Here is a 22,367-nt window from a genome sequence, read left to right as displayed (position 1 = left end):
GTAATTTTAATTGGTAAGTTTGGACCGTGACGCCGGCACACGTGGCCCACTCCTTTTCGAATCACGTCACGGGATCTCGAATGTTCACCACTGTGAAGCAGACGGCCCATTGTGTCTCTGGTTGATACACCCCGCGGCGTCATCCAGGGTGGCCCCTGGGCTCGAACCGTGCGCATCTGCAACAAGCGGCAAACGCGCGAGTGCTCGGCCCGCGTCGTCATCCCCAGAGCGTGGCCGCGGTCTTCGCTCACCGGAGGGTGGCGGTGTCGGGGGGGTGTTGTAGAAGCTTCGACGGTTGTCGCTCTGTGCCCGTGGCGCTGGGCGGTGGTGCAGTAGCGGTTTTGCGCTATGCCTCGCAACGATCCCGGCGACACGGATTTTATTCTTGCTCACGGCCACCAATGCCGGTGACAATTATCTGAACCGATCCTGGGCCTCCCCTAGGTCGACTCAGCCTCAAATGGGTACCTGGTGTGGCGTGTAGTAAACATTGCCACTGGGGGCAACAAAGGCAGCCGGGGTGTGGTGCTGGCCATCCACCCCCTTGTGTGCCGTTACAGTCTTCATAGGTGCTACTCAGGAAAAGTACTTGCCCCAACAATCTGTTTAAGGCTATATGGGGGATCTCTATCTCTGTGGTCCTGAGCGGTAGTGTAATGGTTAGAGCGCTGTTCTTTGAACCCACTGTGACTGCCACCAACACCAGTCTGAACTGGTCCTGGACCTCCCCAAGGTCGACTCGGCTGCAAAAAAGTACCCGGTGCAGCGCGTAAACATCACCACTGGGCAAGACAAATGCGGCTGGAGCATGATGCTGGCCACCCACCTCCTCATGTGTCGTGCCGGCCCTTCACAGGTGCTGTACGCAACAGCACTTGCCTTGACAGTATTGTTAAGGCTACATGGGGGGGATCTTTGTCTTTTTCTCTGTGGCGCGTGAAGGCGACGTGGAAGTGGGGACCCAACGGGCATGGCGCCATTCTTCTGGTGAACTGCGACAAGGAGAGGGACTCCACCCCAAAACCCGACAACGAGGACCGCTACCTACAGGGGGCAGCAGGTGCGCGGTCGCCACTCCATGAACTAAAAATTGATAAACTAAACGAATTTTTATTTTAACAAGCAAGGCCCCACTGAGCTGTATATAGCTTCTTTTTCAGAAGCGACCTGGCATTCACAAATGACGGCTCGACGAAGGTGGCTTGTCATCACGTGGACATTTACAGCAGCCAAATACTCTAAACGCGTGACGTTGATTTGAAATGTTTGAGGGAAAAACCGGAGGATCCGGAAAAAAATCCACAGGCGACCACGGGGAGAGAGAGAGACATGCAAACTCCAATCTCCACCTCACGCCGCTTCGCTTTCTCCGTGCTCCTCATTGACGACCTGCTGAGCGTTTTTATTCTTTAATAATACAAATGCACAAAAAATGTGTGACGTGTGACATGCGTAAACGCCCTCTAGATCAGTGGTTCTCAACCTTCGATTGGCTACTTCTGTGACCCCCTTGTTGAATTTTGTTTCATACGAGCACAAGCTCCTTGCTCGACTAAACATGGTTCTGAGAAATAAATGTATGAATAATGGACATCAATATTTGAACCAGTTGTCCATTTCGTGAGGTATCCTAACTAGGTAGTAACTGCAAGTGCATAAAAGAAAATTAATTGGACGCTGTGCAACATGCGAGGTAATTTGTTCGCGCTCGCTGGTTATCTTGGAAACCCACATTGTTTACGATCGGTGAGTTTAGAAAGGTTTTTCATAACGTTTTGGGTTACCATATGGATATAAATTTCATCTTGGTTATTTTATATTGGCAGACTCATCTAAGATTATTTACTCAATGACTCTCATTGATAAATCACCTCAGGTACCCCCTGGGACATTGCCACCTGTACCCAGTGCGGGATTATCCGAGGAGCATGTCTAGCTACACATGTAGTAGCTACACATGTAGTAGCTACACATGTAGTAGCTACACATGTAGTAGCTACACATGTAGTATCTGTATCAGTGGCTATTACAGTAGCTACTACACGTGCAGTAGCTACTACACGTGCGGTAGCTACTACACGTGCGGTAGCTACTACACGTGCGGTAGCTACTACACGTGCGGTAGCTACTACACGTGCGGTAGCTACTACACGTGCGGTAGTTACTACACGTGCGGTAGCTACTACACGTGCGGTAGCTACTACACGTGCGGTAGCTACTACACGTGCAGTAGCTACTACAAGTGCAGTAGCTACTACACGTGCAGTAGCTACTACACGTGCAGTAGCTACACGTGCAGTAGCTACACGTGCAGTAGCTACACGTGCATTAGCTACGGGCCCAGCACTTTCAAGGGCCCCGCGCTAAATGCTTTGAAGCTATCAATTCCGGTTCAGTGATTCTCTATTATTATAGTACTATACCGACTTCAACTTTTATGAATGACTGGGTGTTTAAAGGTTAGCGATTTGTCGTATTATCTGGCTGTATAGCAAACTAAAAAATACAATGACGTTACTATGCAAGTAAAAAAATTGTGTTTTCATATTTAGGGCCCCTTTATAACATATGCTACAGGCCCCGCACTAGCTTAATCTGGCACTGCTTGTACCCCCGAGTACCCCCCAGTATGAGAACCACTGCTTTAGAAGGGCTCCCCCTAGAGGGGCGTGAGGCCTTGGGTGTCGACGAAGCGTCGCGGGAGCCATGTTGCGGTGCCCACAAAAGTGGAGGGAAACTGGGAGGAGGGAAGACCAGGAACGAGGTTGGGTAGATGCAGTGGAGAAAGAGAGGAATGAGAAGAGGGAATGAGATCGAGTGAAGCTGCGATGCTGGCTTCAGAAAGAGCTGACGGGTTATGATCACCGTGTTATTAATGAGCTGACGGGTGATGATCGCTGTGTCACTAATGAGTTGACGGGTGATGATCACCGTGTCACTGAGCTGACGGGTGATAATCACTGTGTCACTAATGAGCTGATGGGTGATGATCGCTATGCCGCCGCATGTGACCATCCCCCGACAGACCTGCAGGACATGTCGCCCATGCTGGTTCGTACCCGAGGTCCCGCCAAGCTGCCGCCCGGCTACAGTCTCCAGCTGCACAGCCTCGAGTCGCAGCACGCCGGCGTCTTCTACGTACCTGGTGAGAGGCCCATCGACCCAACGGAGCACTGCGCCACAGTGGCTAAGAGATGTTAACTACTTCATCTGGTATACAGGATACAGGAGGTCGTGGGCTCAAGCCCAACCCTGACGCCTGTCTATAATCACTTTGCACGGTGGCTAGGATATGTTAACAACCTCGCTGGGTATACAGGAGTTCGTGGGTAAGATCCCGACCCTGACTTCTCTATATTTGGAGTTTGCATGTCTCTCTTCCCGTGGCTGCGTCGATTTTTCTCCGGGTCCTCCGGTTTTTTTTCCCTCTGCATTTAGCATCAAGGTGTATTTAAAGAGAGATACGGTCCGCAAGTTCATTCCTTACGACTCACGACTTCACTTCATACATTCTGTAGCTGCGTTGCTATCTCCTGGTTACCTGGCATCTCAAGCCTATGGTAGCTGGTATCCTGAGGCAGTCCTCAATCCAAATACAAGAAATCCTCACTAAGCGCGAGTTCTGGATTTGCAAGTTTCACATATTCGCGAGTTTCTAAATGTATCCATTTTTCCCTCTTCGCGACCCGCCGGACTCCAGTATTCGCGAGTGTGCGTAGTGCCTACAAACCATCGACACTAGGGAGGTGAGCACAGAATGTTACTACATTTGAAACTGTCTGCAAAGATCAGGTATGCCCCCTCGGCTGCCCACATAGTCCTCACGTCTTGCAGTAATCCCGCTCTAAACTCACTCTTGTGGATTTTTTTACTTCATATACGTACTTATACCAAATCTTTAAACGATTCGACTGTCCGGTCCATTAAAAAGAACGCGAATGCAATCAGGGAGAGTGTTGCGGCTTGCGCTCCCCAGTGCTGAACTGATAACAGCTGTGCTGCGTTGTTATCAAACCCCTGCATCTCCCGAGGAGATCACCACCACCACCTCTATCATTGTCAAATCATCATCATTATCAAAGGAAATTTTAAAAAACGTCGTACTTCTGAATGTTATTTATTTATTGTAGTCATAGTTATTAAACACTTACCATTTCCTCCCTATGTTCACTCATTCCAGGAACTTCACCCCGCTTTTCCCCCACTGGAACAAAGGTTTTTCTGCATTCGCGAGCATTTTCAACAACGTAATCCTCGCAGATAGAAAGGGTTTTACTGCACTCTCCAGTCTGAATCCTACTCTTGATTCTGAGATCGGACAACCATCACAAGCTTGTAAACGTGACGGAGGACATGTCAAGTGAAGGACACTCGCTGGTTGACACGTTGTCGTTGCCTCGGTGGTGTTGAGATCTGAGCAAGGTGATAGGCACGGAGAGCCATTCGCTGGGGCCGGGAAAGTCGAGCTACTTGTTCGAGTACCCGGGTCGTGGCGGAGAGGTTAACCTCTTCGTGGAGGGGCTAAGCTTCCCGGACGGCGACTTCAACGGATTCGTTCACTTCCACCTCAGCCTCCTGCAGAGCATCCTGCCGGTGAGTGGGCATCAGAACCAGCAGCAGCAGCAACCGAGCAGCAACTATCCCCGTGCATCCATCTTTCTTGTCGAGGAGCATAAACCATCGCGCAGACTTCGGTCATCCTCGCAGCAGTCGGCTTTTTGGCTGGCCATCGAACGTTGCGATTTATTTTTTATCCAGGTGTCTGGACACATCTTGACATCAGTGATCCATCTATGGGAAGTGAAGTGGGATAGGCTATTCTGGCAAATGGCGCATGATGCTGGATGTAATTACCAGTGAAACATCGTAATCAAATTGTAAATGTTGTGGATTTACTCTCCAACACACCGGTGGGCTGAAGTTGGAACTAATTGGCGTTTGTTTACATGACACATCCCTTACCAATTGGCTGTGTCGGGTGGTGGAGGGTTACAACACATTTATTGTTACGCGATCTAACCCAAAACCATCATTATGAACATTATGGGTTAGGTTGTTTTGTGACGCTATAGTATTATTTTCTCGCTTTTGCCAGGGCAAACAGAGCACGCCGATTTTCACCGACAGCGTGGTTTTTCGTGTGGCTCCGTGGATCATGACTCCAAATACCCAGCCGGCGCTGGAGGTCTTCATGTCAAGGTATCTGGGGAGTAGGGATACGTTCCTGATTTTTATGTTAATCCCAAAAATAAATTAAACCGGGCCTAGATGCGGTGGCGTGTGATGCGTGGTGTATCCTCTCTGCATGGTGAGCGGTTGCATGGTTCTGTGGTTGCGTGGTTGTGTGTTTGCGTGGTTGTGTGCTCACCCCAGGGTTAGTAGGGAGTGGAAGTGTAGCAGTTTAGTGCGCTGTGCTACAAACCCGGCAACCCAGGTTCGATTCCCGTTAACAGCCAACACCAGTGATAGCGAATATTTTTACCGGTCCTGGACCTCCCCTAGGTCGACTTAGCCTCAAAGGAGTAGCTGGTGCAATGTGTAAACGTCACCACTAGGGAGACAAAGGTGTGTGGAAGAGTGTGTGTTGGTGTAGTGCTGGCCACCCACCTCCTCGTGTGCTGTGCCGGCCTTCATCGGTGCTTGCTAACAGCACTTGCCCCTACAGTCTGTTAAGGCTATACGGGGGATCTTTGTCTTTGTCACCCCAGGGTCGACTCGAATGCGGTGTTCATAAAGCAGATGACCACCCTCGCTCACCTGGCCGGGTGCACGCCAATTGAAATACAGGTCAAGATGGACGTGTGGATGCAGGTGAGTGTCAGTGTGTAAGAGAGAGTACTGAGGTGTGTGGGGAGCCGTAGAGTAGCGGTTAGCGTGCTGCACTACTAACCCAGTGACCTGAGTTCAATTCTCATTCATAGTGGTAAGCACACAGGGTGAGCTCATCTGTCGAAGATGATTAGAATCTCATAATGCTGCAGTTCTGATGGAGCAGTGGTGCAGTGGTGAGAGCACTGGGTTATGAACCCGGCGACCCAAGTTCGATTTCCTCATGACAGCTAACATCAGTGGTGAGTGATAACCGAACTGGTCCTAGGGCCCACCCTTCAGCCTGCACTCCACCTGCACGGTGAAGTATGGTCAAACAAACCAAACGTCTTAGTGCGACGTTGGGAGGCCTTAATCCGCCGGTGGATTCACTCGCTACCAACGCTGCTCCATTCACTCAGCGAGGTTTCGTGGGGGTGGGGTAATTGACGTTTCTCTTTGTTCACGTGCAGGACGAGATGGAGTTTGGCTACTGCGAGTGTCCCACCAAGGTCATACCGGTCGTGTTCGACTCCCCGCGGGACCGCGAACTAAAGGCCGTGCCGATCCTTCTAACGGTAACCGCGTCGACCCCACCCAGCCCTTGCTGGCTACGCTTCCATGGCAGAAAGCGATGCACACTGCCTCGCGAATCGCGGATTAAAAAGCATACAGGGTGTCCGAAAAATAATAGACCAAAAATAATGTTGAGTAGTTTTATTGTTATTCGAGGTACTGACATTAATTTAATATGGCTTAGGAGTTTTTAGTTTATTTAAAATGTTATGGTATTGATTAGATATTATCGGATTATTAATAAACTTCCACGTCGTCCATCATTTACTATGATCAATAATTCACTATAATCAAACTAATTCAGTGTTCAAACCCTGAGAAAACATTTTCCAACACAGCTGTAGGGGATGGATGATGACACAGCAACATCAACAACAGTAGCATGTTTAAGCTCTTCAAGGTCCCTTGGTTTGCTAGTTGTAGACTTTATTTAAAAAATCGCAGAGATAAAAAAAAATCGAATGGCGTTAAGTTGGGCGAACGGGTGGACTTATCATGGTATATCAGAAAATTGGGTTTCTCCTGAAACAGGAAGACGGTACCAGTCATGTAATGTTTACGTTCTGCACGCGGGGTGCAGAACGTAAACATTACCATCAATCAACATGTTAACGTCAGTCGGAACCATAGGGGTCCTATAGGAGGTGAAACGTGAACCGATTAAAAAACATTAAACATACCTGTCAACCCATACGGTTTACCCATATTCTTGTACAGGGAAATTAAGTTTTCAGGTCCATACGGCGTACAGCCGTTTCCATGCGGGCAAAATTTTGTTTCTATTTGTTTGTGTTTCGCCCTTTATAAGGGCACGGGGTGACCAATACTGTCTGAATTGGTCTGAAATAAGGTAGGCACTGATAACAGGTTGATAGGTATAATTAATCGATGTCAGTGTTAACGAGGGACTACTGTATACATCATACAGTGACCCATTCACAGGAATTGCTTGTTACCCACGAAATGCATCGTCTCCTCCTATACACAGGGGGGAGTATGGTGAGGACAGAAAGAAAGGGAGCAATGGGAAGGTCGTGCGGAGGAGAGTAGAGTGAGATGAGAGGGGAGCAGCAGGAGGGGGCGTGGAGGGGAACCGAGGGGATGATGAGAGAGGATGGAGTGAGACGGGGCATGCAGGGATGAGTCCGTGGAGGCAATTGGACTGGGGTAAGACTTACTGAGCAATTATAGCTCTTTTTCAAATCGTGAACTTTTCAGAGACTTTACTCAATTTATTATGCACCTATGTCACTAGTTGTGGGTAATAATGTAAATGAACCATGGTCTGTTTCAACGTGTAATATTCCAACAGATTATAGCCCTTCAGTCTGTGAGCCTTTTATGTTTTAAAACTAAAACCAACATTTTTATTTTATTTTACCAGGTAAGGCCCACTGAGCTATATGACTCTTTTTCGGAAGCGACCTGGCCACAAATTATAGCTCAACGAAGTGGCTTATCACGTGGAGATTTGTAGCAGCCAAATACTCTGAACTGCATGTTCCTAATGTGCAGGGGAAAACCGGAGGACCCGGAGAAAAATCCACAAGACCATGGAGACAGAGTAAATGCAAATTCCAAATATACAACAAGCATCAGGATCGGGATCGAAACCACGACCTCCAGCATACCAGGCGAGGTAGTTAATATCTCGCCACCATGGTGTTTCTCTGCCCTGGCCGGCGTCTCAGGGCAAGGACTTTGGCTACGTGACGCGGAAGACACGGAGAGGCGAATGGGTGAACAGCCTGGACTCGTTCGGAAACCTTGAGGTGTCGCCCCCCGTCATCGTGAGGGGCAAGAAATATCCACTCGGGCGCATCATCATCGGCAGCGCCTTCCCCGGGTGAGTCTGCTGGGTGTCTCACTCCCTCTCTCATTCTGGGGGTCGCCGCATGGAATGATTCACCTCCCCCCCTCTCCCCCCGAACCTCTTCAATAACTCGATGAATATTCAGTCGGCGGCCGCGATTTGATTCAAGAGCCGATTCTTCTTCAGTCATTATTTTTCGCCATGTTTTCAGAAAGTAAGGAAGAAATCGACTGCCTTGCTGCATTAAAAAAAAAATCTTCCGCATTAAGGCCACTCCACACCAATGTTAATCACAGGGGGTTGTTTCCACCATCCTTCACGTTTGGTGAGTGGGAATGGGCCAGGCCCGGTTCAGGTTAACGCTCTTTTACCGATGTTGAACATGGCCGGGATTCGAACTCGGGTTGGCTGGTTCATCTCGCAATGCACCTCCTCACCCCAGCTCCACCCCCTCCACTTCATTTGGGCTTAATTTTTTTCACGTTTATTCTATCTCATTTGTACGGTTATCTTCACCCCCCTCCCCCCCCCCCCATTAGCCCACTTGTAAAAATAGCTTTCTCCTTTGCACTAGCCTTAATCAGTTCAAGTATATAGTGGACCACTGTAGCCCTCGCCCTCTTCAATGGGAGAAAATGGCAAAGCTGCCTCCTCCCGAAGCACTCTCTTCGTGGCGAGCGGACGTCGAAAATTGCTCTTGCGCAAGACTGGAATTCACATGAAAGCACATTTGGACGTGCGCTCGCCGTTGAATGCAACAATTGTATTGGAATCGGCGATTCCTCAAACACCCATCGTCAAGAAAAAACTGCAACAAATGAGACAGAGAAATAAACGAGAAAATACAAACGGGGTACCATCTACACAAAAAACGGGCGAGTTTGGTCACGATGCTGAATCGTGACAATTTACCAACATCGCTGGACCGACACCTTCTCTGGTGCCGTCACAGGGAAGGCACTGCCGATAAGCCAGAGGAGTCCAGCTGTTGTATATAGGTGTGTACGTTTAATTTCTTTCGCACCGTATGTTAGCCAGCCGTGCTAATCGGAGGTGTGGGGGAAGGACAACAAACTAATCAAAGATTGAAGTTCAGATGCAAACTTTTCAGGTTTATACATCATTTACATTTGAGATTGCAGGATTAACTAAGTACAAAAATCAGTTTTAAAGAATTATTTTTCAATTTCGATTTGAAAGGGCATAGCTCTAGTGGCTTCCTGAGAGCAAAAAAAATATATAGCCATGTGACCACCAGCATACGAATAACTTGTACACACCTAGCAGCATATCGTGCGATATTTTTTTAAATTAACGTGGCATACCGCTCAATACCAAACCTTAACATAACAACACTGTATAGTATGATTCAGAATCATAACCGAACTCGGCAGAAAGCCAGAAAACGTAAAGAATGAGCTCATTAAGCAGCTCGCACACACACACACACAGACAAGAGGGGAACGGTCATGAAACAGCTTCATAATTGAGTTGTAACGATTTATGATACAAAGTGGGGGACAATTGAAGATGGAGGGATGGGGGGGCCCAATTAATTATTTTCACCAGGGCCCAAGCCAACCACGCCGCCGCTGCACCAATCACTCTAAGAGTGGCGGGACTACAGGCACGTGCCACGCACCACCTCGAGCTCAAATGGGTCCCTCGTTCGCAGGATCGTCCCATTCACCGCATTCCCTCTCCACCTCCTGTCCCCTTATCCCCCTGACTCCGTCGCCCGTCGTTGTCGCCCAGGTGTGACATCCCGACCCGCCCTGACCCGCCCCGCCCCGCTTGTCTCGTATGTGGTCCCGTCCCTGCAGAGAGCGCGCGGGGCGCAAAATGGCCCGCGCCGTGCGCGAGTTCCTGTTCGCGCAGCAGGTGCAGGCGCCCGTTGAGCTCTACAGCGACTGGCTCAGCGTGGGCCACGTCGACGAGTTCATGAGCTTCGTGCCGGCGCCCGACCGCAAGGTTTGGCGTGATGGTGAACTGTCCTCCGATTACACGGGAGATGATGGTGGTTGTTGCGATTTAGAAAGTGGTGGTGTAGTTTAGGTGACGGTTAGGAGGACAGGCGGGAGAGGTTAAGGGGGGGGTTGGGGTAGGTCTGGTAGTAGCTGGGGGGTGGGGGACAGGGAGGCGCCACGGTGGCAAGATTTTAACTACCTTACCTGGTGTAGAGGAGGTAGTGGATTTCATACTGACCCTGATGCCTGCTGTATATTTGGAGTTTGCATGTTCTTCCTGTGGTCACGAGGATTTGTCTCCGGGTCCTTCACGTTTAGAATCAATATGCTTTTAAAGCATTTGGCTGCAATAAATGCCAATGTGATTAGCCACTAATGAAAAAGCACTACATAGCTCTGTGGGCCTCACCTGGTAAAATAATGGTTTAATTAAATTTCAGGTTAGTTTAGTAGCAGCAGCAGTAGTAGATTGGACTGGGGAGAAGAGATGGGATTTAAGGGAGGAGCGGCAGCTGGTTGTTCTGGCAACGATTGTTCCGCGTGCAGTGGGAGTTTGTTCCCAGTGAAGGGGAGCCAGAAGGGACAAGGAACGAGAGAGCGAGGCTGGGTGCAGGATGGTGAGGGCGGCACGGAGAGGGACCGCAGAGACTGGGAGCATAGAGGATAGGATGTAACAGAGGAGTAAGAGACGAGAGAAGCAAGACGAGGGTGGGGCAGGACCATGCATGGATTTTTAAACTCGAGCAGTGGTTCCCAACCTGTGGTCCGCGAGGCTACTATGGTGGGGTGGGGGTCCCGTGGAAAAAAAGATAAATAATAACATCCTCACCGAGGAAATGCACAATTTCAAATAACTAGTGGTTGCAGCGTGTGGTGTTCCGCTAAATATTTGGAGGTTGGGAAAGAGGGTTGGGAACCGCTGGCGTGGAGTACCGCTGGCCTCGAGTACGGGGCGCTTCAAAAACACGTTAACACTTACATGGGACCATCGTTTTTAATTAAAAAATAACGGATAAGGTACTGTAACATGATACCAAAATGTAATGTTAATAGCTTAAAAATGTGAAAGAGTCTCCACTTGTTCGCAATCATTGTCAACACATGCCTGGAATCATCTCCAGGTGGTCTCCAGAGCCTGGATGCACATTTCTTGTGGCATTGTTGCAAATTCTCAGACGTGTTAAACATTTTTTTAAGCACCCTGTATATGCGAGCGCACGTGCATGCACAATGTCTATATACATGCGTTATTTTGTTATTATTGTGGTTGCTAAGCACAGGCCCAAAATGCCAAGGGGTGAGCAAACAAACAGCACTATTGAAGGTATACCATAGTCTCATCATTATAAAAGACTCGCAAGGTCCGATGCACTCTAAACATGTGCCCAGTGTCAATAAAGTTATATTGGTCACACACACGAAAACTGAATAATAAGATGCACCTGGAAATGTTGTTTTAAAGTACGGGGAGAAAAAAACTGTCTCTTATAATTTGGAGAATATGCAAATAGATGACCATTGATCTTTTTTTTACTTGAACAAGATAATAAGATCTTTAAAAAGGAGTTAATAGGAGGGTTTGTGTGAGATTTAGAAAAATCAATTAGAAGACAGATTTTTTTAAAATAATCATTTTAGCGGCATGCATTTTCCAATGGCAGCTGTCAGGCATCCGGCCTTCAAGACGCGCGACCCTCAGAATCAGAATCTGAATTATTTTTATTGGAAGAATCCGATGAGCTACAAAGCTCTTTTTCACAAAGATGTCCAGAGTGACGACCTCGGTGACGACGAGTGACGGCGTCATCAGTGGCACAAGGTGGCCGCAGGGCTTCCAGTGGGGGGCTGATATTGCTCGCACATCGGATGAGAGATGGGGAAACATTACCAAAGGAACTAAGGCTGAAGATTGGAAGGAAAAATAAAGATGGAAAATGAGATTGTGGGATGAGATGCAGTTTGGAGGAATGCCCGAGATGGAGGTGGCAAAGAGATTGTGAAGAGTGGAAGACGCGGGTGGGAGGCCCCTGCCCAACGGCGGGGCTGCTAACGATCTTTGTCTGTTTGTGTTGTTGTGTGTTGTGTTGTTGTTGTCGTTGTTGTACGCGATGTGTTTGTGTTGATGTCGTTGTCATTGTGTGCGATGTTTGTGTTGTTGTACGGTGTTGTGCGCTTTCGGTGTTGTCGTTGTGTGCGATATGTTTGTGTTGCTGTGCATTGTGCGGTGTTGTTATTGTGTGTGATGCGTTTGTGCTGCCGTGCATTGTGTTGTGCTTTGTGTGGTGTTATTATTGCCGTTGTTCATCGTGTTTGTGTTGTTGTTGTCGTTGTGTGCGATGTGTTTGTGTTGCTGTGCATTGTGTTGTGTTGTCATTGTGTGTGACGTGTTTGTGTTACGGTGAATTGTATTGTGCTTTGCGTGGTGTTATTATTGTCGTTGTGTTCTACGTGTTTGTGTTGTTGTTGTGTGCGATTTGCTTGTGGTGCCGTGCGACACACAGGGGTTCCGGCTGCTGCTCGCGAGCCCCAACGCGTGTCTCCGTCTCCTCAAGGAGCTGCACCAGCAGGGCCACGGCCAGAGGCGCCTCTTTGAGAGCTGCCCAGACGGTGAGCTCGTCACTAAATGTGCAGGTTGAAGATTTATAAACATCGACGCTGAAGCTGCAGTTGGCAGCGCAAGATCCTAGGTATTAAATGAAGCGGTGTCCCGCACATTGGACGACTACGTATTTGTGTTTAGCTTTAATGTGCAGGTACATATTCGTCTTCTGCTGGTTGAGGGCATCTGAAAGCAGGCAAAATGGAAACGTGGTGGATTGGGCCTTAGGCCTTTCCTAGACTGTATTCTAATACTGATAAAAGTTCTGGGTCATGATTGACTAGAAGAGAAAAATGAGGCACCGACCCTTTTGTAAAGACTTCCATCTGGTGAGTTGCAAAGAAAGAAAAAATACGTTTTGGGAAAATATCCTTGCCTTTCCAAGAAATATAACTGTAAAGCACCAAACATTGGATGGCATTATAAAGTCAGGGCTGCCACATGTCTTGGGTTTCAGTTGGACAATCAGGAAATTGGCATCTCTCTTTGGGTGGCAGCGATTGATTTGCACCGAGAACTGGTACCGGTTTTGCATTGAACAGAATCCATAATACGGATTTTTTGGGTTCGATCGCGTAAATATAAATGTATCGTTAAAACCGCCACCACCCGACGTAGCCAATTATTGAGGTTTGTCACGTAAACAGAACATGCCAATTTGTTACTAGCACAGCACACCGGTGTGTTGGAGAGCAAATCCACAACATTTACAATCTGAGTATGACGTTTCACCATTGCTAGTTGTAGTTACTGCTAGTTGTAATTACAACAGGCAGTAATGCTAGTTGTAGTCAATGCTGTAAGCAATGAAACCTAACCTCTGACCTCCCACATCTCCTCTATCGCGATCACCCTCTTCCCATCTATGATCCCCCCACAGTTGTCTCATCCTTGGAGCGCAAGATGAAGATTCAGGACATCCTCGATGACATAAACATCACGACTGAAAACAATAATGTGCAGGTACAGTATTCACCCAGAGGTGGACCTGTTCTCACCGATACCCAGAGATAACCACACATTGATACCCAGAGATAACCACACACACACACTGATAGCCAGAGATAACCACACACTGATACCCATAAATAACCACATACAGATACTGATACCCAGAGATAACCACACACACACAATGATACCCAGAGATAACCACACACTGATACCCATAAATAACCACACACACATACTGATACCCAGAGATAACCACACACACACACTGGTACCCAGAGATAACCACACACACACACACACTGATACCCAGAGATAACCACACACACACACTTATACCCAGAGATAACCAAACACACACACACTGATACCCAGAGATAACCACACACACACACTTATACCCAGAGATAACCACACACACACACACACTGATACCCAGAGATAACCAGACACACACACACACTGATACCCAGAGATAACCACACACACACACACACACACTGATACCCAGAGATAACCACACACACACACTGATACCCAGAGATAACCACACACACACACTGATACCCAGAGATAACCACACACACACACTGATACCCAGAGATAACCACACACACACTGATACCCAGAGATAACCACACACACACTGATACCCAGAGATAACCACACACACACACTGATACCCAGAGATAACCACACCCACACACACTGATACCCAGAGATAACCACACACTCGCACACTGATACCCAGAGATAACCACAGACACTCACACACTGATATCCAGAGATAACCACACACACACACACTGATACCCAGAGATAACCACACACGCACACACTGATACCCAGAGATAACCACACACACACACACTGATACCCAGAGATAACCACACACACACGATTTTAGGGTGTCCTTCAAACACCTGCCTCGTTAAGGGGGTGGGATTCATTCGTGTTCAGAAATTCCTCGTTTACACGGTAGATGCATTCCTGAAAAGTGCTGCGTTCAGTGTAAATGCATTAAGTGAGGAATTAACCGACTGAATCACGTTTATATAATTAACTCATCCGATGGTAGGACATACAACTGATATGAGGGTACGCCGTCGCGTTACTGTATTGTTCCGCGTTACTGTATCATACCGCTTAGTCGGGCGACTCAAGAAAGTAGTTCGTCGTCGACCGCTCAGGAACCACGTTATAACGGGGCGTGGTCCACGTTATAATGGGGAGCGGTCAACGTTATAACTGAGAGCAGCCAGCGTTGTTGCATGGCGCGTTCCGCTTGTGTGCGAGAGTGCTCCCTCGCAGAACTCTCGTAGCGAGGAACGCGGTGTGTGAACACGCGTTAAGCGAGGACTTCACCGTATATCCGTTTCATGAGCAAAAGCCTATTCTAGATTTTAAGTTTTCGTGACTGCAAGGATCCATATTCTTTGGTTCTTTCGGTAAAGTCACGTAGATAAAAAAATGAAATAAAACAACAATAAAAACAACTAAATTAAATCACGACGTTTCTGGCGCAACACAAGCGCCCGTCATCATGTGGGACACAACAGTTAGAAACAACTGCTGAACTGAGCAAGAAATCTGCAGTGAAACAAGACGCTATATAAATAAGAGAGGGGTGGGAGGAGCCAAGGAGGAGATACAGAGTGGGGGGGTGGGGGGTGCGTGGGGTAGGGCGTAGGAAGATCAAAGAGAGGAAAGGGAAGACACTAACATGCTGAACATGCTGCAATGGACAACATGACACTAAACATGCTGAGCCCTCAAAGGCTTAGGACACATCCAAACAGACGTTGCTGGAGCTGAAATTGCCACTATCCTCAAAAATTCTAAGAAACCCATTAGCAACATTAGCAAAAATGAGCACTCTGAACTCGCAAATTTGAAAAAGAGGGATGAGATAGTCATCCTCTCGGCCGACAAGGGCAATGCCACTGTCATCATGGATAAAACCACATACAACAACAAAATCCAGGGCCTACTCAATGATGGCAGCTACTCCAAAATCAATAGAGATCTGACTAACAGCCTAACTACTAAAACCAACAAGAAAATTACCAGTTCGACTTCCCTAATCGAACCAGTCAAACGGCTCTCCCTAAAACCCTCGGCTGCTAGACCACCCAGATTCTATGGTTTTCCCAAGATCCATAAAGAAGGTACCCCATTGCAGCCAATCGTGTCCACGATCAACTTACCTACCTACAAACTAGCCCGTTTTCTGCCGGATACTTTACTTCCCTTTACAGGCAAGACCACTTCAGCTGTACTTAATTCAACTCACTTGGTCTCTCTAATCAAGGACATTTCACTATCCCCTGATGATGTCCTCGTCAGCTTTGATGTGGTCTCTCCATTTACCAAGGTTCCAGTGCCTGACACTTAGGCCTCGGCAAGGTAAGGTAATTTACCCTTTTTACCGGGTAAAAGAGTAAAAGTGTCGACATGCCAAGGGGTAAGGTAAAGGGTAGGGTTAAAGGTAGCTCGGAAGAATTACCCAGTAGGGTAACGGTAGCGCGAAGTATTACCCGGTAAATACGGTGCCTTGTTTACCGCTAAAAGCTCCGTGGCGCAGTCCGTGGCCTCCATTTAATTAGTAATATTTAAAAAAAACTTTCTTAAAAACACGCTTTTATGAAATGTATGAGTAATGGCAGAACTCCACGACTCCAGGAAGTGGCCCCGAAGCTTGCCGTAACGTAAGGGACCGTGGCCAATTACAGCCAACGTCAGTTGACTGTGGACAATTAGACCCAAGCCGAAACATAACATAAAAACTTATATATATTTTTTAATGATAGAATATAGTATCGTCATCAGTATGACATAAGTATATCAAGTTTGCAGTCGATACCACATTGGAAAGTGGGTTAAAATTGAGTTACAAGATTTGAGGACAACAACAGTGAGTTAAAATAAAGCGTGTAAAATTGTAATCATCGAGAGTATTCTATATGAATAAAGCACTCTACCTAGCATTTACCTGTTATAAACCTTTTTCATGTGCAGTACCCCAGTAATTACCCTGTAATCGGGTAATTTGTATGGGGTAAGGGTAAAAGGTGGGGTAAGGGTAAAAGGTAGGGTAAAGGTAGGCTCGTTGCTTTTAACCTTTTACCTTACCTGCTGAAGGGTAAAAGGTAGGGTAGAGTGATTGTATTGTGGTAAGGTAAAAGGTAGGGTAAAGGTAGGCTCGTTGTTTTAACCTTTTACCTTACCTTGCCGAGGCCTACTGACACCATAGCAATAATTGAAGACTTAGTCCAACATGGACTGAACCCTGATGTCCCTGTGCTGGTTAGGCACTGCCTCATCAACACTTACTTCACCTGGAATGGTACTTTCTACAAACAAAATGAGGATACCCCATGGGTCCCCCCTTGTCACCAGTGATAGCCAATGTTTTCATGGAGAAATTTGAAACAGACGCCATCCAGACATCCACCCTATGTCGTTCCCTGTGGAATAGATATGTGGATGACACTTTCGTCATTTGGCAACATGGCCTACCAGCATTGAACCAATTTCTTGACCACATTAACTCCATACACCCATCAATCAAATTCACCATGGAAATGTAGAAGGATGGCAAGCTACCACTCTTGGATGTTCTGTTTGAGAGGAGGTCCAATGGCTCTTTGGGACATTCTGTCTAAAGGAATGCCACCCACACAGACTCCTATCTGAAGCCTGATTCCCACCACCATCCGGCACAGAAGAATTCCCTCATCAAAACACTGATCCATAGGGCCGACTGCATCTCTGACCAACACCACCTGGTCAATGAATTAGAACATGTACACATGGCCCTTAAGATGAATGGATACTCGGACCGTACTATCCGCAAAGTTGTATCTCCTACCATGGAGAAACAACCCCCTAAGACTCCGATCAAAACCATCACGTTACCATACATAGATGGCGTTACCAAAAAGGTTGCCAAAATCTTAAACAAAACGCAAGATCCAGGTCCAATTTAGTACAGTACACAAAATCCGTGATCTAATCTCATCTGTGAAGGATGTCATTCCTGACTTGCAATACCCTGGAATCTACAAACTAAGTTGCATCTGTGGTGATTGTTACATTGGCGAAACGAAACGTCATGTTTCTGACCGTGTCCGCGAGCACAAGTCAGATCTGAAACACGGAAAAACCAATTCCTCCGCAGTTGCTGATCACTGCTATAATGCTGTGGGCTCTCATGATATTGTTTTTTCCGAGACCAAGGTACTCTGCAAACCATCTGGCTACTATGAAAGGTTTGTTCATGAAGCCATCCAGATACACAAACATAGACGTAACTTTAACTGAGATGATGGATACAAATTGAGCAATCATTGGAAAGATGTTATTAATCAGGTAAAATCATAACTACATGATGTTGTTGTCCATTGCGGCATGTTTAGTGTCATGTTGTCCATTGCAGCATGTTTAGTGTCTTCCCTTTTCTCTCTTTGATCTTCCTATGCCCTACCCCCTGCCCCACGCACCCCCCACCCCCCCACCTTGGCTCCTCCCACCCCTCTCTTATTTACATAGCGTCTTGTTTCACTGCAGTTAGATGTGTCTAACTGTTGTGTTCCACCTGATGACGGGCGCTTGTGTTGCGCCCAAAACGTCATGATTTAATTTAGTTTTTATTTTTGTTTTATTTTATTCTATTATTACCTACGTGACTTTACCGAAAGAACCAAAGAATACAAAAGCCTATTGTTTCCATAAGGCCAAAGACAGCCCCAATTGATGGCTTTGAATTCTACTTTTTATCGTTCGTTATTATTAATACTACATGCGTATAAAAAATAATTGACGTCAAAGTTAGTGAGAGAAAAAGAAAATCGCCACTGAAATCGCCAAAAATCACGCGCCAATTTTGTAAGGCACAAAGACAAAGATCCCCCATATAGCCTTAACGGCCTTTTGGGGCAAGTGCTGTTAGCGAGCACCTGTGAAGAAATGCACACACACACGCGCGCACACACACGCACACGTGCGTATTAATGGCAACGACTGTGGTGGCAGCGCTGCATTGACTGGAACCGCGACGTGCTCAAGAGGGAGCTGGGCCTGGAGGAGGCGGACATCATCGACCTCCCCGTGCTCTTCTTCCTCAACGAGAGCAAGGCCGAGGCCTACTTCCCCGACGTGGTGCGTGTGGCTGCTCTGTTACAAAAGCTCCACTCTTTAACTGTTTAACTATTTTTTTTATTTTACCAGGTAAGGCCCACTGATATATATAGCTCTTTTTTAGAAGTGACCTGTCCATCACAAATAGTTTGAGGACCATTGAGATTAGAAGCTTAATTTTTTAATTATTATTTTTAATAGTATATACAGGAAAAGCTCTGCAATTCGGCACTTTACCATCCGGAATGCTCCATTAAACCGGCATCTGTTAGAAATGGCAATATCCGAATTTTGTTTACTATAGCCATCTGGCATCTTGCCGTGCCCTTCTCTAAGATCTGTTTATTTCACGATGCTGCCAAGTGGTCACACTAGTGGCAGTCTCAGTTGTAAACATTCACCATCCACCACTGCCATCGCGTTGTGCTTGCGCTGATCGTGACTTCAGCCACTGGAAACTCATTTCCTTAGAACTGCTTGTTGTTGTGTTTAGTTTGTTGTCTTTACCCCGCACCTCCCATTAGCACTGTTGGCTACACACGGTGCGAAATAAGTTCACCGTACATACATACTTTGTATACTGTACCCTAAACTACCCCACTCCTCTATGACCAACTTGGAATACTCTACAACTGACTGCTAAGAACCTCTGCAAAATAGTATATTATTCCTTATATCATCGTTAAAATACAGGCTTATTAATTTCTCCCGTGCCATTCCGTGGCCCAGGTGAACATGGTGGTGCTCAACAAGCAACTGGGCATCCCAAAGCCATTCTGGCCGCACGTGGACGGGCAGTGCCCACTGGAGAGACGCGTGCGCTCCCTGCTCGAGCCCCTGGGCCTCGCTTGCCACTTCATCGACGACCTGAAGACCTACCACCTCAATCAGGGCGAGGTGCACTGCGGCTCCAACACTCGCCGCTCACCCTTCGCTGGCGTCCGCTGGTGGGACGTGGACCCCCTGTGAGACCCGTCAAGCCCCTGGGCGTGAAGACGACAGCCCACGTCATGCCGATGGCCCGTCCTCCGCTGGATCGTCCGAGCCAAGCCAGTGCGAGGCCCGCATGTGTTATTGTGCATATAATTACAATAACACACATTACAACTAATTACTAATCTACAACTCATTACTAATCATAACCATTGACTGATTACCAATCGATTATATAATTACAATACCTCCCCCCCCCCCCCCGCCTGAAATCACTGCACCTGAATGAGTTAAATGATGATGCCACCCTGCTGCTCTATTTTAGACCGGGAGCAAGTGAGGGCTTTACAATTCTGGCGAATTGCCCGATGAAGCTGGATGTAATGACCAGTGATACGTCGTACTCAAATTTTAAATGATGTTGATTCATTCTTCAACACACCGGTAGGCTAAAGTAGTGAACTATTTGTCCTTTGTAAACGTGACACATTTTTTACAGTTTGGCCATGTCGGGTGGTAGAGGGTTACGACACATTTATAAATAACGCGATCTAACCCAAAAACCTTTATTATGAATAATATTGATCACGAAAGCCTACGTGTTAAACTGATGGTACAGGTGGTTGGTTTTCCCACTGTGCTGAGCCACAACCAAAGCATAATTTCCTGGGCTAACAAAGTATCTGAATCTAGCTCGGGCCCAAACAGGGTCAGGGTCAATGCTTCACAAAGAGTTTTGCTTGGGTTAGGTCGCGTAAATATAAATACGTTGATTAACCCGCCACCATCCGACGCAGCCAATTTGTAAGGATTGTATGTTGAACTTCTTTCGCACCGTACGTAGCCAACCGTGCTTATCGGAGGTGTCGGGGAAGGACAACAAACGAAACACAAAAAGCAGTTCTTAAGAAATGAGTGTTCCATCCAGATTATAACGTAAACAAAACGTGTCAATTTGTTACTACTACAGCACACCGGTTGTGTTGGGAGAGTAAACCCACAATTTACTATTTTTACTCTTCGCCACATCAATGTGCTGAAGCAGCAACTAATTGGCATGTTTTGTTGATGTGACAAACCTCGCCAATTGGCTGTGTCGGGTGGTGGCAGGGTGAATTACACATTTATATCTAACAGGTAGCCTACTACTACGTGTTAAACAGGGCTAATGATTCGTTCATCGCATGCGACGCTAGTCGGCACACTGTGGTGAGGACACGGCGTCACCACATTGTCTACCTGCGTCTCGACTTGCTCGTTGTGTTTGATGCCGGTGGCATGGCTCGGCTGGTTGCAGTGGAAAAGCAACCCAGCAACCTCCCGAGTGCCACCAGGGCTGGCTCGGTACAGCCCTGGCATGTCTTGGCTGGTGCAGTGGAAAAACAACCCAGCACCTCTCGAGTCACACCAGGGTTGGCTCGGCACAGCCCTGGCATAGCTTGCTCAGCTGGTTCAATTCAGGCAACTGCCTTGTGAGTATTAATCCAGGCTGTAATCACATATGGTGATTTGATTATTTCAGGCAGGTAACTCGTGCCAGCTCTTAAGGACTAAAAACAAATAGTAGGCTTATCGAAGGGCGTTATCTAAGCCAAGTAACTCTTGCAGCAGACTTTTGCCTAATCATTGCAAACATTGTGTAGGGAAAGGCATTTAATAAAACTGTGGCTGGTATGATGTTCGTGCCTATTCAGGCCTATTCATCCCCCAATTGACTTGCGAATCCTTTGAGATCGAAGGATAACTAGAGCCCCAAGAATCAACTTAACTCTGACATCCAGTTTTGCATTGGATAAGAAAAGTTTAAATTAGAAAAAAATGTAACGAGTGTGCGTCACTCGAATTGGCCGTGGCAACAATGATTTAGATTAATGTGAAGAATAGTTTTACATGGCTTTTAAACTTTACAAAATGTTATCATAATTTCCCTGTTTGCATCATGTCTGAGACGAAGTATCCATTGGGATGTCTCATTCAGCAGTACAACCAACCCCCCCTTGTGTAATGGTATGGCTCACTGAAGAGGATATAGCAGCGCTACCTCTGAGACAGCTGGAAGTGACCTCTGGCTCCACGTGTCAGAGGGAGGAATTTTCTCACCCGCTCTGCCACGTGAGACTTAATGCTCATTGCATGAGCGTCAAACTTTCAGAGTTGGGAATTTAGCTTAAATTAAAAGCGCAGAATTTCTTGACAATATCCGACTGTGAATGTACTCCGGTTTACAGGAGATATTGATTCAAAATGCTTCTCTTCTACGTGTCTCGGCATCGAAAAGACGTCGGCGCCAGGTTCGACCACAGGCCACCAAGTCATGTGATTCGCTTTGCTTTTTAATGTACCTTCCATGGACCAAAATCAGTAGTACATTTATGAGAAGTGCCTCATTTCCAGGTGCATTTCTCTTTTATATTTTATTAATCGCCACTGCAAATTGATGTGGTTAAAATATTGGTGTTTGATTGATGTTGCACTTCTTTCAATAAATTGTTTAAACGTGTTCTTTGTTCTTGACTTTCTGTGGCCAGGTCGCTTCTGAAAAAGAGCTATTTACCTGGTAAAATATTTTTTTTAGTTTAGA

The 22,367-nt window shown here is 46.9% G+C and overlaps 1 protein-coding gene and 1 long non-coding RNA gene across 2 annotated transcripts; both read left to right on the top strand.

Annotated features, from left to right (window-relative positions):
• The first annotated feature begins 3,364 nt into the window (after positions 1-3,364).
• Positions 3,365-6,906, top strand: LOC142930587 (uncharacterized). Its single transcript, XR_012946543.1, has 3 exons — positions 3,365-5,199; positions 5,709-5,811; positions 6,282-6,906. It is a non-coding gene; the product is annotated as an uncharacterized LOC142930587 (long non-coding RNA).
• A 534-nt stretch (positions 6,907-7,440) lies between these two features.
• LOC142930631 (protein-arginine deiminase type-4-like) lies at positions 7,441-22,286 on the top strand. The gene is made up of 7 exons (XM_076073627.1): positions 7,441-7,503; positions 8,028-8,230; positions 10,021-10,168; positions 12,666-12,771; positions 13,644-13,726; positions 18,749-18,874; positions 19,583-22,286. Exons 1-7 carry the CDS (start codon positions 7,441-7,443, stop codon positions 19,820-19,822), a joined length of 969 nt encoding a protein of 322 aa, XP_075929742.1. The 3' UTR covers positions 19,823-22,286.
• Positions 22,287-22,367: the final 81 nt, after the last annotated feature.

The sequence above is a fragment of the Petromyzon marinus genome, chromosome 42 (assembly GCF_048934315.1).
Source record: "Petromyzon marinus isolate PM22_M1 ecotype Great Lakes invasive population chromosome 42, UKy_Petmar_22M1.pri1.0, whole genome shotgun sequence".
In the NCBI taxonomy this organism is placed as follows: Eukaryota; Metazoa; Chordata; class Hyperoartia; order Petromyzontiformes; family Petromyzontidae; genus Petromyzon; species Petromyzon marinus.
The sequence above is the reverse complement of the archived record's forward strand: the minus strand, read 5'-3'. Positions and strand labels throughout refer to the sequence as shown.

Bases quoted from the DNA above. Each gene is read 5' to 3' on its own strand.
- LOC142930631 (XM_076073627.1), top strand. From the start codon at position 7,441: ATGAGAGGGGAGCAGCAGGAGGGGGCGTGGAGGGGAACCGAGGGGATG. The intron at 12,772-13,643 runs GTGAGCTCGTCA...ATCCCCCCACAG, and splicing joins CTTTGAGAGCTGCCCAGACG to TTGTCTCATCCTTGGAGCGC. The intron at 18,875-19,582 runs GTGCGTGTGGCT...TCCGTGGCCCAG, and splicing joins AGGCCTACTTCCCCGACGTG to GTGAACATGGTGGTGCTCAA.